The sequence below is a fragment of the Ranitomeya imitator genome, chromosome 2, assembly GCF_032444005.1.
Source record: "Ranitomeya imitator isolate aRanImi1 chromosome 2, aRanImi1.pri, whole genome shotgun sequence".
Lineage (NCBI taxonomy): Eukaryota > Metazoa > Chordata > Amphibia > Anura > Dendrobatidae > Ranitomeya > Ranitomeya imitator.
Window position 1 is genome coordinate 738,045,060 of NC_091283.1, and position 18,858 is coordinate 738,063,917.

Genomic DNA, 18,858 nt, shown 5'->3' on the forward strand with positions numbered 1-18,858 from the left:
AAATTGGGTATGGTGTGTAGAGACGGTGTCGTCCGCTCCAAGGTGTTCTCCAGGTTGCCTCTCCATTGCTTCAATCTTCATGCTCGTGTTAAGTAGTTGTTGAAACAACACTACATTATGCCTACAAGTTGGGTCTGGGTCATAGAGACGGTGTCTTCCGCTCCAAGGTGTTCTCCAGGTTGCCTCTCCATAGCTTCGCTCTTCTAGCTCTCGTTAAGTAGTTGTTGAAACAACACTGCATTAGACCTACAAGTTGGGTCTGGGTTGTAGAGACGGTGTCTTCCGCTCCAAGGTGTTCTCCAGGTTGCCTTTCCTGAGCTTCTATCTTCAGGCTCTTGTTAAATAGTTGTTAAATGGAACAACTGCATTTGGCGTACTAGTTGGTTTGGGGCCTACTAACAGTGTCTGCCGCTCCTTGCTGTTCTCCTGGTTTCCTGTCCTGAAATTCCATTTTCAGGCTCTCGTTAAGTAGTTGTTAATGTTAGACTGCATTTGGCCTACTAGTTGGGTTGGGGCCTACTATCGGTGTCTGCCACTCCTTGCTGTTCTCCTCCACTGAACAAAGCTGTGCCGCCTGTTTACTACTGTTGCCAATTTTGAACTGCATTTCGACTACTTACTGATTTGGGCCTACTCTTTGTGTCAGCCTCTCATTCCAGTTTTCCTCCACTGCAATGCCCCCTGGTTAGTCCTGTGTTACCAATTTTGAACTGCATTTAGCCAACTTTATTCTTTGGGCCTATATCTGTGTTTCCTCTTCATCCTGCCCATTGCCCAGCCAGTGATAGATGAGTCTGCTGGTACATTGACCCATAACGCAACATTCCCCATGCACGCTACACAGCAAGATTGTGACCCTGCTGAAAGTCAGGTTCCTCTTCCCGCATACCATACCACCTTACACGGGGACAAACAGGAAGGTGCAGATGAAAGTGCAGGTTCCTTCATCAGGTGGGGGGAGGAATACTAGTTGGCGACGTCACTGGCACAGGGCCTCTCATAGTACGCAAAAGTGTTGCTGCCGGTGGGAGGCGCCCCCGCCGTGCAAACCCACCGCTGTACTTTGAGGGGCCCTGTGCCAGTGCCAATGCCAACGAGTGGGCCCCCCTGCTTGCTCAGGATCACAGCACTTGCAAAGTTGAAATACTTACCTCTCCCTGCTCCACTGCCGTGACGTGGTCCAGATTTACTGGGCCCACTGATTACTTGAACCAGCCCTACCCCCCACAACTTTAGCCAAATGACCCCCAATTTCAAATGCCTTCCAATTATTATAAGCTAAGTTACGATTGACAAGCTTCTGTAACAAGAATGGATGTTTTTCCCATTAAAATGGGCAGTGTAGGTGTTTTCCTGGCCTCCACTCACTGCCGACTATGCTCCCCCATTGACTTGCATTGGGTTTCGTGTTTCGGTCGATACCCGACTTTTCGCGATAATCTGCCGATTCCACTCGACTCGACTTTTAAGATAGTCGGGTTTCGCGAAACACGGCTCGACTCTAAAAAGGTCAAGGTCGCTCAACCCTAGTCACTACCTCTTAGGGTCCCACCCACTCTTACCTCCTCAACCATTTCCTCCCTGTTTATAAGGATTAGATCCAAGGTAGCAGATCCCCTTGTTTTCTCCCCTACCTTTTGGAAGATACAGTTGTCAGCAAGAAAGGCTATAAATTTGCTTGCCTGAGAGAGATTCCCAACAAATGTTTGGATAGTTGAAATCTCCCATGGACCACTTTGTCAATTTTTTTGGGAAAATTTGTCATTTGATACATAAAGAGTTCATCCATATCTTCAACTTCAAGTAAATGCCTACAATAGTGTCCTTTCCGTAGTCCTATCCTTGTATTCTTACCCAAACAGTTTCCACAGAACTCCCAGTCTCTGAAGCTTCAATCTCTGGGCAGATATATGCTTTTCTAACATATAATGCGACACCTCCTCCTTGTTTATCTAGTCTGTTTCTTCCAAATATGTTGTATCCTTCTAGCCTTGTATTCCAGTCATGTGTATTGCCCCACCAAGGTCAGTGATCCCGATGACATCATATTCCTTTTCCTGCGTTAGTAGTTTCAATTCTCTTTGCTTGTTGCCCATACTTTGTGCATTTGTATAGAAACATTTTAGTTTGTGATTGGTTTCTCTCTCTCCAATATTTTAATTATTTAGAACCCTGGTCATTGCAGCAGATTTCAATGCTTGACACCCTTCACAAGAAAACTGCCACCATTCCCATGTTATTTACGTGTATCCATATAAATGGCCCACCCAAAAAAGTTTGCCTCATCACTGAACATAATGTTCTGTTTAAACTGAGAGTCCTGTTCAAATTTTTGTTTTGCCCATTCTGCAAATTCAGCTCGCACATCTGGCATCAGTCGAACATTCCTTCGTTGGATATTAGCTACTCATAAATGGCACTCTTACAAAATCTAGCTGCTGCAACATCTCCATGAGGATGACCCAGAGCGGCACGCTGAATTTGCAGAATGGGCAAAACAAAAATGGCTAAATATGCCTTTAGGATTAAAGCTTGCTCCAGGGGTGGTGTTCCAGCAAAAATCGATACAATTCTTGAAAAAACTCTCTGGAATCTGTCATAAAGGATCATGATTGAAATATGATACAAACTTTGAATAGATTTATACATATTAGTCCAAAAAGGTGAATATAGAACACATTCACAATATCAATACCTCAAAAGAACCTAGTAGATATATAAACCAGGCTACAGAATGTTTTTGTTCAAAACTAGAACATTTTATTGACATAAATAGAATAAAATATACACACACAGTAATAAAACAGGATGCCTCCAATCCAAGACACCGGCACTGAGGGTGTTAACAGGTATGTAGCCAATAATAATTAAACTTTAAGACAAAATATACAAGGAGCATTTCCATTATAGTCATGTGACTGATATTTTGTGGCTACAAAGAATATCTATGGTCGAGTAGGGTGCTGGGGAGAGATTGCTATACTCTGGTACTACTAGGGCTGTATAAAGTTACTAAAGGAAGCCTATTGCATATGTATATGTTGTTTTCTTATAATTCTAACCACTATGCCTTGTATGTATATGTTCCCAGAGCCTATACACCTCACTACCAGGGTATAAATGCATACAAATAACAAAAGTACAACATTAAGATAAATAGTCAGGGAACCCTATAACCGATGGTATCCAGATACTATTACCCCAATTAGTAAAGGCTGGATGCACTCCAAACCCCAGCAGCAACCTAATCAGATTTCATAGTTACCTCTAAACACTCACTGAGCCGGGAAGTACCCCTACGCGCGTTTCGATAAGCTTCTTCTTCTGGGGGCGTGTGACACCCTTCATAAGAAAACTGCCACCATTCCCATGTTATTTAAGTGTATCCATATAAATGGCCCACCCAAAAAAGTTTGCCTCATCACTGAACATAATGTTCTGTTTAAACTGAGAGTCCTGTTCAAATTTTTGTTTTGCCCATTCTGCAAATTCAGCTCGCCCATCTGGCATCAGTCGAACATTCCTTCGTTGGATATTAGCTACTCATAAATGGCACTCTTACAAAATCTAGCTGCTGCAACATCTCCATGAGGATGACCCAGAGCGGCACGCTGAATTTGCAGAATGGGCAAAACAAAAATGGCTAAATATGCCTTTAGGATTAAAGCTTGCTCCAGGGGTGGTGTTCCAGCAAAAATCGATACAATTCTTGAAAAAACTCTCTGGAATCTGTCATAAAGGATCATGATTGGAATATGATACAAACTTTGAATAAATGTAAAGTAAATGAAAAAAACTCAACTTGCAAACATTCAAACTGAAAATGACAGAGATCCCAGATATTAAAGATCTTCAAACCTCGAAAAGTGTGAAATTGGATTCTGAAAAGGTGAAGGCAAATAAAAGACTTACCTACCCCTTCCGATATATGTGGAGTACAAAGATTTCTGAGCTTTCTTTCCAAATTTTACAAGCATCTGTCAGATATGTGGGAGTCAATGAGATAGCTAATTCACTCAGATGGGCTCTGTGAATGGTCAGCAACCCAGAAAACTGCTTTTCATTCACTGAAAAATGCAATTGCAGGCAGAGCAACCCTTAAATATTTTGATTCAGGTCAAGCAATTGGTAGTACAATTCAATGCCTCAGAAACAGGCCTTGTGCAGGATAAATGATCAATTACATTTGTAAGCAGAGCAGTAACACAAACATAACAGGGATATGCTCAAAATGAGTTTATTAGAAACTACTGGTTATAATACCTAAAATGGAATGGTTCCACCAGGTCACCTAATGGTCGACAAGCAATTGTGCATTATGATCACAAATATTTGGACAGTATTACAAAGAAACCATTACTAAATGACCAAAAATTACTGAATATAGATACTGTAAACGGAGCATATTCATTACTAATGAGCATTAGGGATGAGCGACCTTTACTTTTATAGGATCGGGTCGGGTTTCACGAAACCCGACTTTTTCAAAAGTCGGGTCGAGTGAAATCGGCCGATCCTATAAAAAAGTCGGGGTCGGGGTCGTCCGAAACTCGAAACCCAATGCAGTGCATTGGGTTTCCATGGTTCCCAGGGTCTGAAGGAGCGGAAACTCTCCTTCAGGCCCTGCGATCCATATTTTAGTGTAAAATAAAGAATTAAAATAAAAAATATCGCAATACTTACCCTCTGACGCGCCCTGGTACTAACCGGCAGTCTTCCTTCCTTAGAGTCAGCCTTCCAGGACCTGGCGGTGACGTCGCGGTGACGTCGCGGCTTGTGATTGGCCGCGCGGCCGCCCATGTGACCGCTCGCGCGACCAATCAGAAGCCGTGACGTCACCGAAGGTCCTTCAAGCGCTGATTCTTAGGAAGGAAGGCTGTCGGAAGGAAGCAGGGCGCTTCTGAGGGTGAGTATATACCTAATAGGAATATACTTTAAATATTCTTTATTTTACACTTTAATCTGAATTCTGATACCAATTCCTGATATCTTAAACATATCGGGAATCGGTATCGGAATTCCGATTCCAGATTCAAAAGATCGCCGACTTCATGGCCGACCCCACACTGGGGTCAGGTCGGGTTTCATGAAACCCGACCTTGCCAAAAGTCGGCGACTTTTGAAAAATCTCGACCCGTTTCGCTCAACCCTAATGAGCATCAATCCATGTGAATATTTGGTAGTGTAAAAATACTAGCTGAAGCAAATACGGACTCTCACAGAACAGGATCAAACTTTCCAAATCTTTAAGATTATCATCATACATGAATGACTAAAAGATGAGTACCGTATATACTCATGTATAGGCCGAGATTTTCACCACATTTTTTTGTGCTGAAAATGCCCCCCCAGGCTTATACACGAGTTATTGTCCCACAAAGTCGGCGAGGGAGTGGGAGCAGCAGAGCAGCGGCAAGAGCCAGCGGCTGTAGCTTTAACTGTGCAGCTGCTAAAGAGAAATTAATATTTATTTATCTTATAGCGCACAGTGACAGTTGCAGCTGCAGCCGACGACTTCCAGAAGACATCATACTCGCCCTCCTCCGCGCTGTCGCAGCATCTCCTTCGTTCCGGAGTCAGCAGCTGTTCCTGTGCTGAGCGATCATGTGGCACTGCTCATTAAGGTAATGAATATGCACGCGTCTCCATTCCCATAGGCGTGGAGTGCATATTCATTACCTTATTGAGCAATGCCATGTGATCGCTCAGCACAGGAAAAGCTGCAGGGGCTGGGACCAATGAGATGTTGCAACAGCATGGAGGAGGAAACATGCATACCAGGATGGGGGGAGCCACACATACAACAATGGGACCGGGGGAGCCATGCATATGATGGGACCGGGGGAGTCATGCATAATGGGACCGGGGGAGCCATGCATAATGGGATTGGGGGAGGCATGCATACTATGGGATCGGTGGCGCTATGTATACAACAGAATCGAAGGAGCCATGCATACGACGGGACCGGGGGCGCCATGCAAACGACAGGATCGGGGGAGCCATGTATATGACGGGACCGGGGGAGCCATGCATACAATGATGGGATGGGACTGAGCCATACATACCAGGACAGGACGGGGGTGAGCCATGCATACCAGGAGAGGACGGGGCGAAGCCACACATACCAGGACAGTGACGGGGAAGCCATGCATACCAGGACAGGACGGCGGAGCCATGCATAGCAGGACAGCGATGGGGGAAGCCACGCATAGCAGGACAGCAACGGGGGAGCCATGCATAGCAAGACAGGGATGAGGGGACAATGCATACCCAGCTTATACTCGAGTCAATAAGTTCACTCAGTTTTCTGTGGCAAAATTAGGTGCCTCGGCTTATACTCGGGTCAGCTTATACGGTAATATCCTTCAAGGGAGATGTTGGCATTTTTCAATATAAGAGATGAACTGTCAGTGCAGCACGGAATACTCTTTAAAGGAATCTGTCAGCAGGATTTCACCCCCTATGAACTATTTATGCACATGTAGTTTTTTCAAAGTAAAGTCCAGTAATACCTATACATGGCCAATCTATTCCTCCATTACTGAGAAATCAGTGCTTTAAATGCTATGCAAATGAGGCTGAAGCCTTTGTCACTCCAGATCTATTCCCCTTCCATTACCAGCCCTTCTTGCTTAACTAATGGCTCCTGTTCCTGAAGCAACACAGCATAGAGGCGGTAAGTCAAGCAGGAGGAGGTGGGTTTGGGAATAAAGCTGGAGTGGCGGAGGTTTCAGCTCTACAAATAGCTCTTCAGTCTCATTTGTATATCAGTTCAGATGCAGGAAGAATGGACTGGCCATGGATTTGTCTTTGAATGGGCTATATGTGCATGTAAATAGTTTTGGGGGTGAAATCCTGCTGTTATACTACCTTTAAAGATGTAAGAGTCATTATACCAGAATTTCTCAGAGGAGACATAATGGGAAAATTGTACTTGTTTCAAATATCAGTAGTAGGATATCTATTCTGAGCATAAGGATGTGTTTATTGGCTAAGAATGTAAGACCACATAAAAAAAATTAAAACACAATGTGAAATATGCAAATTGCCTCTTCTGAGAAAAAGAGGACTTAAACTCTATAGCGCCACCTGTTGGAAGTAGCGATCCTACAAGTCACAATCAACTCTTTAACGAGTCGTGCAATATGACTTAGGATAAAAACCAAATTAGTATCTCAATTCGCAGACACGGTGTTTCGGGCTGTTGGCCCTCATCAGTGCGAAGCATGAGAATTAATTTGGCTAGGTGAGAGGCTCTGGACTGGGGTCTAAGGGGTATCGTTTCTCCTTATGGAGAGTGACATACCATCTCTGGCTTGTCAAGGTAAGGAGGCTTAAACTATATAGCGCTACCTGTTGGAAGTAGCGATCCTACAAGTCACAATCAACTCTTTAACAAGTCGTGCAATATGACTTAGGATAAAAGCCAAATGTGAAATATGGGCATGGAAAGACAAAGAATACCTGACAGTGATGGACAACCCCACTGTTGCAGGACAAAAAGCTATGATGTCCCATTCTTAAGTCACCTAATGAATGACTCCTGGGATTGGCTGTGTAGTGATCCAGTGACCAAAACATTCATCATCAGATTAATCATCAGAGGCACATTTGGTGACACTTCATACCAGTTACTTGACTACTGTAGTCAACTTGTCCGCATAGCAAACTAGTGCACAAGCTCAGCAGCATTGAAACTAGTACTGAATTGTCTGCTGAATTGATGGGACCAGTGCATTCTGTAATTTTTCATGTCGACTAATACAATTATGCAGAATTATCAATACGGTCTAATTTTTAGAAAGTGCAAACTTAATACACCAGTCATCGTAGTAGTTCATGTTGTTATGTAAAGCTGCGACATTTTAAGAGTGTCTTGTAGAAGGTTGAGCAACTTTTTAGTTGGCTTACTTTGTGCAAGAAATGTGCTCCACAATATTTTGGTACATTGTGTCAACATTATCATGCCCCCTTTGAAAAAGCAATCCCCCCTTCATATTAAGGCCATGCTCCTTCAACAGTCAAGGTGCAGAAAATGTCTAAAAGACATAGTAAGTATGGTGTAGATCATAATAGATAGTTTTTTGGCTCAAATTAACTTTCTAAATTCCTCCCAGTGGCTTTTATTAGTGATTTGTCTGCACAAAGCCTAAACGTCAAGTAACCTATATTAAATGTTGTTCTGCAGAGAGTGCAACAAGTTCTGTGAACAGTCTGTTTATGTGTGCTAGAATATGTTGGAAATGTCCATATTCTTCCTACCTATAAAGTTATTACAAAATCAATACTTTAGATGTTATACATTTTTTCTTTTGGATGTTATAATTTTTGAGGGATATAATACTTTTTATACTTTTGGATTTCATGCTTTTTTTTGGAGGCTTTGTATTGTTTTACTTATGGATATTATGTATTCTATTGTTTTTGTTTTAAGCAAAATATTTTTTTTTTTGTAGGTGGGAACCAAGATGGGAAGTTCATGGTTGGGTTTCGTGATGGCATTCTGAGAACAGTTGTGAATCTTGATCGTGAGACCATGGCTTCTTACAGTCTAATCCTAGAAGCAATAGGTAAGAAATGATCATTATTATTTATTATTATAGCGCCATTTATTCCATGGCGCTTTACATTTGAAAAGGGGTATACAAAATAAAAAACAAGCGCAATAATCTTAAACAATACATGTCACGACTGGTACAGGAGGAGAGAGGTCCCTGCCCGCAAGGGCTCACAATCTGCAAGGGCTGGGTGAGGATACAGTAGGCGAGGGTAGAGCTGGTCATGTAGAGGTTTGATGGGTACTGCAGGTTGTAGGCTTGTCCGAAGAGGTAGGTCATCAGGTTCCTTTTGAAGGTTTCCAAGGTAGACGAGAGTCTGATATGTTAGGGTAAAGAGTTAAAGAGTAGGGAGGATGTGTGGGAGAAATCTTTTATTCGACTGTGGGAAGAGGAAATAAGAGGGGAGTAGAGAAGGAGATAATGTGAGGATCGGAGGTTGTGTACAGGTAAGTACCGGGAGACAAGGTCACATATGTATGGAGGAGACAGTATGTGGATGGCTTTGCATGCCATGGTTAAGGTTTTGAACTGGAGTCTCTGGGTAATGAGGAGACAGTGAAGGGATTGACAGAGAGGAGAAGCCATAGAATAGCGGGGGTACAAGTGGATTAGTCAGGCAGCAGAGTTTAGAATAGATTGGAGGGGTGCGAGAGTGCTAGAGGGGAGTAGGAGGTTGCAGTAGTCAATGTGGGAGATGATGAGCGCATGACTAGGGTTTTTGCAGATATTTGGTTGAGGAATGTATGGATCCAGGAAACATTTTTGTATTGAAGTCAGCAGGATGTGGAAAGTGCTTGGATATGTGGTCTGAAGGAGAGAATTGGGAATTGTAGGTTCACAGGACAGGACTTGTACAGTTGAAGCCAATATTAATTGTTAATTTGTTTTTATTCATATCAGCATGTTTATCACTTTGTATAGCAATAAATATGACATTTATAAAATATATAGTTGTGCTCAAAAATTTAAATACCCCGGCAGAATTTTTGCTTTCTTGGCCTTTTTCAGAGAGTATGAATGATAACACCAAAACTTTTCCTCCACTCATGGTTAGTGGTTGGGTGAAGCCATTTATTGTCAAACTAATGTGTTTTCTCTTTTTAAATCATAATGACAGCCCAAAACATCCAAATGACCCTGATCAAAAGTTCATATACCCTGGTGATTTTGGCATGATAACATGCACAGAAGTTGACACAAATGAGATTGAATAACTAATAAAGGTAACATCCTCTCCTGTGACCTGTTTGCTTGTAATCAGTGTGTGTGCATAAAAGCTGAGTGAGTTTCTGGGATCCAGACAGACTCTTGCATCTTTCATCCACCCACTGACATTTCTGGATTATGAGTCATGGGGAAAGCAAAAGAATTGTCAGCGGATCTACTGGAAAAGGTAGTTGAACTATATAAAACAGGATAGGGATATAAAAAGATATCCAAGGAATTGATAATGCCAGTCAGCAACGTTCATACTGTGATTAACAAAAGGAAAATCATGTGCTCTGTAAAAACAAAAACATGGTCAAATAGGCCAACAAAAATGTTATCCACAGCTGCCAAGAAAGTTGTACAGGATGCAAAGAGAAACCCATGAATAAAGATTATTATTATTATTATTATTATTATTATTATTATTAAACCCACAAATAACATCAGCTAAAGTACAGGACACTCCAAAACCTAGCGTTGTGGCTGTTTCAAGATGCACAATAAGGAGGCATTTGAAGAAAAATAGGTTGCATAGTCGAGTCACCAGAAGAAAGCCGTTACTGTGCAAATGCAACAAAGTATCTTGCCTACAATACGCTAAACAGCACAAAGATAAGCCTAAAAACTTCTGGAACAAGGTAATTTGGAGTGATGAGACCAAAATTGAACGTTTTGGCCACAACCATAAACGTTACATTTGGAGAGAGGTCAACAAGGCCTATGATAAAAGGAACACCATTCCTGCTATAAAGCACAAAGATGGATAGTTGACGTTTTGAGGATGTGTGAGCTACAAAAGCACAGGAAACTTGGTCAAAGTTGAAGGAAAGATGAATGAGGCAGATTATCAGCAAATACTGGAGGCAAATTTGCACTCATCAGCCCGGAAGCTGCGAATGGGATGTACTTGGACATTCCAACATGACAACAATCCTAAACACAAGGCCAAGTCGCAATCAAAAAAGAGAAAGCAGCACAGCCCGATAACAAGAAATGAAAGAGGAATCACTGACGGAACTTCTGAGCTCAGAATATATGGTGAGGTGCTCACGTCTGAACCACAGAAGTATATCAATATCAAAATAAAGAAAGAAAAAGACGTGGCAACACTCACCAGTCCTGTGAAGCGGATATGAGTCTTTTATTTAAGCATCGGTGAAGCCGTCTTCACGGCACGGGGGAGACAAAGGAGAAAGAGGTGAGCGGGGAGAGGACAACAGCCGTTTCGCGCCCACACCGGCGCTTCTACGGGTCTACGGTGGACCCGTAGAAGCGCCGGTGTGGGCGCGAAATGGCTGTTGTCCTCTCCCCGCTCACCTCTTTCTCCTTTGTCTCCCCCGTGCCGTGAAGACGGCTTCACCGATGCTTAAATAAAAGACTCATATTCGCTTCACAGGACTGGTGAGTGTTGCCACGTCTTTTTCTTTCTTTATTTTGACAAGGCCAAGTCGACCTGTCAGTGGCTACAGCAGAACAAAGTGAAGGTTCTGGAGTGGCCATCTCAGTCTCCTGACCTCATATCATTGAGCCTCTCTGGGGAGATCTCAAGTTCATGCTAGACAGCCCAGGAATTTACAGGAACTGGAGTCTTTTTGCCAAGAAGAGTGGGCAGCTTTACCAACTGAGAAAATAAAGAACCTCATCCACAACTAACACAATAGACTTCAAGCTATCATTGATGTTAGAAGGGCAAAATATGGTATTAAGAAATGGGGTATGTAAACTTTCTGGGTCATTTTGGATGCTTTTAGTTGTGATTATGATTTAAAAAGAGAAAACACAGTAGTTTGACAGTAAATGGCTTCACCCAACCACTAACCATGAGTGGATAAAAAGTTTTGGTGCTATCATTCATATTCTCTGAACAAATGGCAAAAAGGCAAAAATTCTATTGGAGTATATAAATTTTTGAGCACACCTGTATACAGTTCGTATATATATATATATATATATATATATATATATATATATATATATATATCCAAGAAGTATTGCTTCTCCTTGCAGAGATTGACATGCTAAGCATGCTGATATGAGGAGACTTAATGCTCCTCTGGGAAATATGCTAATTATGCTAATTGTCTCTTCAGAGAGGAAGAGAACTAGAACTCTAGTACCACCTATTGGAAGTAGCAATCCTACTAGTCAATGTTGACCTTTTAACGAGCCTTGTCACATGACTTAGGATAATAGCAAAACCAGAATCTCAATTTGCAGACTACTGCAAATTAGTGATAGTGGGGCAAATTATTGATATAGAATCAGAGTCTAGAGTAAGTATAGTGATCATTAGGGGTTTGTCAGTTGGGAGGAGCTAAAAAGTACTTCAGCATAGAACAGTGGGATATAGAGAGGCATGTCCTGGTTGGAAGTAGTCGGGATGCAGCAATGAAGAGAGACAGTCTACTAGCCGTGGGGACAACGCTGCTGAGGCAGGAAGGGACCCCAGGCTGAGAGGCCTGCAGGCGGTCACCAGTTTGAATAGAAACCAACCCGAAGAGGATCCGGGGTCTACAACCAGGGCAGGTGAAGCTGAGATGGCAAGCCTTGCACCTTTTCATTTTGAATCCGGACAAGGGAATGATAGGAAGCTCGTGGGCCTAAAGGCACAGATGGGACAGAGATTGTCCAGAAACGAGGCATGGATTGCCGGAAGCGAGGCAGGGATTGCCAGAAGCAAGACAAGGACTGCCAGAAAAATCAGAGATTGCCGGGAAGGCACGGAAAGCATGAGAGATGCCACTCTGTGTACACTGTGCTGCATTTGTGATGGAAACCCTACTGCTAAGTAAAGTTGAACTGATGAAAAAGGACATTGTCTCTGAGATGGTTTGTGGAGCTTGTGGATGCGGAGCCGGAGTGAAAGAAGTCGAGGGGACTCTGGTAGTGAATGTGACTGCTGCGCATGCTGCACATGCAGCAGAAGGGACATTGTATTTCATCTGTGTGGCACTAGGGTGTGAGAACACTACAGCTCGTTGCCACGACTGTTGTGAATTCTGCTCTTGGGCTCCCTCCGGTGGTTGTTGATGGTAATGCAGGTATTCCTGAGCAGCAGTCTTGGACAGGTGTTTCTGTTAATTGCAATTCGGACTGGGGTATTTAGCTGTGCAGGACTCATTAGTCCTTGCCAGTAGTTAATGTTCCTTTGGAATTGTTGGTCCTCTGCCTGGCCCCTCCTGCTTGCGGCCAATTCAGCTAAGATAAGTGTTTTCTTCATTTTTTTAGACACACTGCTGTGTGTTTATTTTCTGTGCTTATCTTGTTTCTATTTTGTTCCTGCTAGACTGTGCCTGTTGTTTTTCTCAGTCTAGTTGGACTTGCTGGAGTCGCAGATATACTCTCCACATCTTTAGTTAGGTGGTGGAGTTTTTGTATTTTTCTGCTGTGGATATTTTGTAGTGTTTTATGCTGACCACATAATATCCTGTATTATCCTTTCCTATCTAGGTAGAAGTGGCCTCCTTTGCTTATCCCTGTTTTCTGTCTGCGTGTGTCTTTTCCTCTCCTACTCACAGTCATTATTTGTGGGGGGCTACCTATCCTTTGGGGGTCTACTCTGAGGCAAGAGAGTTTTCCTATTTCCATCTTTAGGGATATTTAGTCCTTAGGCTGTGTCGAGGTGTCTAGGTCTGGTTAGGCACACCCCACGGTTACTTCTAGTTGTGGTGATAGGATCAGGGGTTGCGGTCAGTAAAGTTACCACCTCTCCAGTGAAGGTCATTTCATGCTGCTCCAAGTCCACCTGATCCTAACACACGACTACCACCCTGGCCGCCTTACATAGCCAATAGGAGATGCGCATCCATTGAGTTCCTAACAAGTTCTTCATGAAAAAACAAGAAGCTGACTTTTGAGTTCTTTACCCCTCCTCCCTTTCCCCTCTCTACACAAAGGGTGGTGTAGACATTCCTAAAGAATAGCACTGGGTATCTACTCCTGGAGTAGTAAATGCTGATGCATAAATATAATGAATTAACAGTCACATTAGTAAACTGGAATCATGGGAGAATGAATCAAGGTAGAGAGAGTGGGATCATGAGTGGTAAACAAGCGCATTTTAGGACGAGTAGCAGACAAGACACTTCTGCAGACAAAGGAGCTGAAGGGGCCTTTTTGCTTGGGCAAGGAATAATGGGGAAGGGATGTTTAGAAGCCTGGGACACTTGGACTTTAGCTAATGTCAGGTGTGACTAGCTAGGTCTTAAAGCTACCCAGAGCCAGTGGTAGTTAGCTAAAATAGGTTGGTCATCTTTAGAGGCAAGCCATAGACATCACAATGTTACAGTCATAGTATTGTGTATATACTGTACGTCTTTAGGCAATGCATGTGAGTGCGTGTGTATCCATATATATTTGTTTTTTGTAAATGTTTATAATGTGTGTTTGCAGACAATGGACCAGCAGGAAATCGTAAAACCGGAACAGCCACTGTCCTAATCACAGTACTGGACGTCAACGATAACAAACCCATTTTTTTGAAAAGTATTTATGAAGCCACAGTTCCTGAAAATATCCCTGCATCCAGCAGTATCATTCAGGTACATAGTCATCCATTTTCACATGTTGCCTGAAAGATTGTCATTAAAAAAGTGTATGGCAGACACTGACTAAATGGACTGCTACTTAATATGTCCATGATTACTATTTCCCATATTACGAGTTTCAGGTCTGTGCTATGAAATTTATAAACCTTTAGTAATCTACAAAAACTTACAAAGTATTAGAGTTTTATATAAACACTGGCTAAAGGATTTATCACCAGAAGTGACTACTGAGTGTAGAAAAAATAGCCAAAATCTGTTATTTGAATTCATCAGTTTCCCAAAATTCAATTGACAGTAAATTGATCACCACCAATCAAAGTGTTGTAACGCCTCGGATGACCAAGAAAAAACAAAAAGACCCTTAGGTATCCTAGGACTGTGTACAACCAAATTTCTTTAATGCAAACACAGTGTTAGTAATGTCAAAGTGAACTCAACATTTATGGGTATGGGTAAAAGGATGGTTAAAAGTAGTAACCAAGAGCTTGTTTAATAGCACTCTGCAGTGTTGGACTTTTTCTGGTTTTTTAAATTAAAAATTAATTCCCAAAATTGTACCAATGTGGAGGTAGATGTCTTTTTATATAGCGCTAACATATTCTGCAGCGCTTTACAGTTTGCACACATTATCATCACTGTCCTCGATGGGGCTCACGATCTAAATTCCCTATCAGTATGTCTTTGGTATGTGGGAGGAAACTGGAGTACCCAGAGGAAACCCGCGCAAACACGGGAAGAGCATACAAACTCCTTGCAGATGTTGTCCAAGGTGGGATTGGAACCCAGGGCCCCAGCGCTGCAAGGCTGCAGTGCTATCCACTGAGCCACCGTGCTGCCCGCAATAGCTTTATGACAAGCTATTACCAAAATTATAACTTTTTGGAGAGTAGCCACAATCTTGTTGTTTTGGAAAATTAAGAACCTTTTTGTTTTCCAATAATCTTTATTGGTTTTATAAATTTTATAACGGCAAAGGGTAAAGAATAAGGGAAAGCAAGGTAGAGGGGAAAAAAAGGAAAAACCCCATATAATATGGGGAAAAGGGAAAAAGACAGGTATACATACAGACATTCCCGTAGGTTTACACAACACAACTGTCGCTTATTATCAGCACCTGAAATAGAAACTCAAACAGTACACGTATACAATTGCGTATGACATCAAATTAAATGTTGCTCAATATCAGCGTCTGAAAATAAAAGTCAGTATATATTATGTAAAGTATGAGAACCTGTCAAGTCTGGAAACACCTTAAGGTGACCCTAAGACTGGCTGGAGGGAAATGTTCAGTTCTTTTTAGTGGAATAAAGGTCTTTTCAAGTAGGATGTATATTTGATGTACACAGAGAGGAGGTATCGGAAGAAACAGCTGATGATGTCAATCCTGTTCATTTCAGAAAGTTAATTCCTTCCTCTGGAGATGAGAGCGTGAACAATTTTGAAGCAAATTTCACTTGTAGATTGAAAGTCTTTGTCCATTGGTAGGGTATTCCGGCGTGTAAAAGCTCCCGAGTGGTTTGAAAGAATAATTTTCGCTTTTATAGGGTATCTTTAGACAAGTCCTTGAAAAAAGATAAGTTGCTGTACGGAGATGGAAGGTGTTTTGAGTCTCTTGTCAGCATAAGGAGATCGTTCTTTACCCCTGTAGGATAGAGGGACACAGTGACGTCTCGAGCAATGTTTGTAGGGATAGAGAGTGGCCTTTGGATTCTGAAAACCTTCTCGATCAGATTTTTTCCTTTGTTTTTGGGTAATAAGTGAGAGATCATTGAAGAAATATAATTTTTTAACTGTGAGGGCTGGACCGACTCCGGTATTCCTCTGATTTTTATGTTATTTTTCCTTTTGAAGTCTTCATAATTAGCCAAGTAGTCTCTAAAAAAGATGATGTCTTTTTGGACCCTCTTCAGAGAGTCCAAAAGTATGTGTGGACTATGAGCACAGATAGAGGGCGAGATCCGGTAGTTTTGTCTAGAGAGTCTAATTTTTGAGCCTTGAAGAGGGGCATCAGGGGCCTTGGTAGAATTTAAGTTAGAGTCTTTGACTATAAAATGTAGTGTATCTTTAAATAGCTTCTTGATAAAAGATTCAGAGGCTTTTAGGCTTTTACCGTATTTGATTGTTGAAGGTCGGATATTTTAGATTCATATCGATGTGTATTAGTACCCTTTTCCAAGATGTTTGCCGATGTTAAAAAGGCTCTGCAGCTATTGATCATAAAGCTCTCAGATGGGTAGTCGTCAGAAGCTAGTATGTTATCTATTAAAGAAACATTAGCGATATGGTTCTCAGACCCTGCATCCGATGGGCTCATAAGTCTCGTATTCAGTAGAACTCTCTGAGGAGGAATGTTGGGATGAATTTTTGTCAGAATCTGTAAGGGTACCATCACACTGAAACGACGCTGCAGCGATACGACAACGATGCCGATCGCTGCAGCGTCGCTGTTTGGTCGCTGGAGAGCTGTCACACAGACAGCTCTCCAGCGACCAATGATCCCGAAGTCCCTGGGTAACCAGGGTAAACATCGGGTTACTAAGCGCAGGGCCGCGCTTAGTAACCCGATATTTACCCTGGTTACCATCGTTAAAGTAAAAAAAACAAACAGTACATACTTACATTCCGGCGTCTGTCCCCGGCGCTGTGCTTCTCTGCTCTGGCTGTGAGCGCCGGGCAGCCGGAAAGCAGAGCGGTGACGTCACCGCTCTGCTTTCCGGCCGCTGTGCTCACAGCCAGAGCAGAGAAGCACAGCGCCGGGGACAGACAGCGGTAGGTAAGTATGTACTGTTTGTTTTTTTTACTTTAACGATGGTAACCAGGGTAAACATTGGGTTACTAAGCGTGGCCCTGCACTTAGTAACCCGATGTTTACCCTGGTTACCAGTGAAGACATCGCTGAATCGGCGTGACACACGCCGATTCAGCGATGTCAGCGGGAGATCCAGCGACAAATAAAGTTTCAAACGATCTGCTACGACGTACGATTCTCAGCGGGGTCCCTGATCGCTGCTGCGTGTCAGACACAGCGAGATCGTAGGGATATCGCTGGAACATCACGAATCGTACCGTCGTAGCGATCGAAATTCCACTGTGAGACGGTACCCTTAGATTAGTAAAGTCGCTGTCCCCATAGTCAGAGGTATCCGTTATTTTGATAAATTCTTCTGAGTGGACACTTTCTAGCCCCTCTGATGAATTAGAAGAATTATCTTTATCATGGTTTCCATCCAGCTGTTCCTTTTGATCTACTGTGTCGCTATTGTTTTTGTCAGCTGGTTCCATAGTAGAGGTCAAATTAGGAAGTATTTTTTGGATTATTTCTTCAAAGCTTTTAATACAAAGAAGCCTGGTTTCTTATAGTATAGATTTTTGTAATGACTATATTTGTTTAAAGGGGTCACTTTCTGATGTGTCAGAGGACTGGTTACAGCTATTCTAATTTGTTGATAAAACCCTTTAAAAGATGGGATTCTACATAGTTGCACGTTATTGTCAGGGTTTTCAGAGTTTCCCCTATGATTTTTGGGGTATCAACAGAAGGTTTAAGGGTGCACCTCTGCTCAATACAGGAAGAGGTTGTGAGGCATTATATAACTGTAGCGGTGTTGCAATCACTATTCCACCACTTTGTGGTAACAAGACTCCCTCCTCCCTAACTGTCGCCGCATCAGCCTCTTCACCTTCTGTAGTGTAGCTTCTGCATGATTGCCCCTTATTGTTTGGGTAATTGTCAATTTCCCCTGTGATTTTTGGGCAATTATATGAAAGATTAGAGGTAGCACACCTTTCTGAAGCACTAAGAGGCTGATCGGTGCTATATAGTAGTGGCGGTGTACCATTTACTGCTTCACAATACAACTGAACACCTCGCAGCGGCGAGACTTCCTCTTCCCTCATCGCTGCTTCATCAGCCGCTCTGCATGCGGTGATGTCGCAAGTGGCCGGCGGAGGAATCACCGAGCTGCACCGGGCCTCGCTTCCCAGCCCCCACCGGACCGAGTCAGTCCTGAAGGGCTTGCCTGGTGTTAAGGTAAGGGACAAGTCCTGGGGTCTTTCCTTTCACAGCATCGCAGCTCCCAATCTCACCGCAAACTCCCGGCTCTTCTTCCCCTTCTTTTCAGCAGGTAACGGTGCCACGGGGAGTGCATGGTTCTTCGCTGGTGGCAGCGCTCACGTCATCCGGCATATCACCTCCACAACAGTCGATGACGATTCAGCACAGCCATTGATATTCTTCTGTTTTGAATCCCTGTTGTCTGGGGGAACATCTCAGGTCCTTCCCAACACGGGAGCAAAAGGGACTTTTCTCACATCTTTTACTGGAAACTTCTTGGCTCCAGCTCTTTCTATTCCGTGGGTGAGAGAAACCTTGAAGGACTTTCATCTCATGTTTGCCTGTGTGGCGGCCATCTTGATTGGAGGCCTTGTTACAGGCTGAGAAGCTGCAGTGCTTGTTGTCCTTATAATATCCGCTATATTCTTTATTTTATTTGTTGTAGATAAGGACAAGCCAAAAGTAGCTCAATATAGGGGATTATTCAGGA

The 18,858-nt window shown here is 42.8% G+C and overlaps 1 protein-coding gene across 1 annotated transcript in view; it reads left to right on the top strand.

Annotated features, from left to right (window-relative positions):
• Positions 1 to 18,858, top strand: part of CDH23 (cadherin related 23) — a 1,839,731-nt gene that overhangs the window by 1,341,310 nt on the left and 479,563 nt on the right. The window contains exons 26-27 of the mRNA XM_069753216.1: positions 8,457 to 8,570; positions 14,160 to 14,308. Coding sequence (XP_069609317.1) covers positions 8,457 to 8,570; positions 14,160 to 14,308 — 263 coding nt within the window. The remainder of the gene's footprint in view (positions 1 to 8,456; positions 8,571 to 14,159; positions 14,309 to 18,858) is intronic.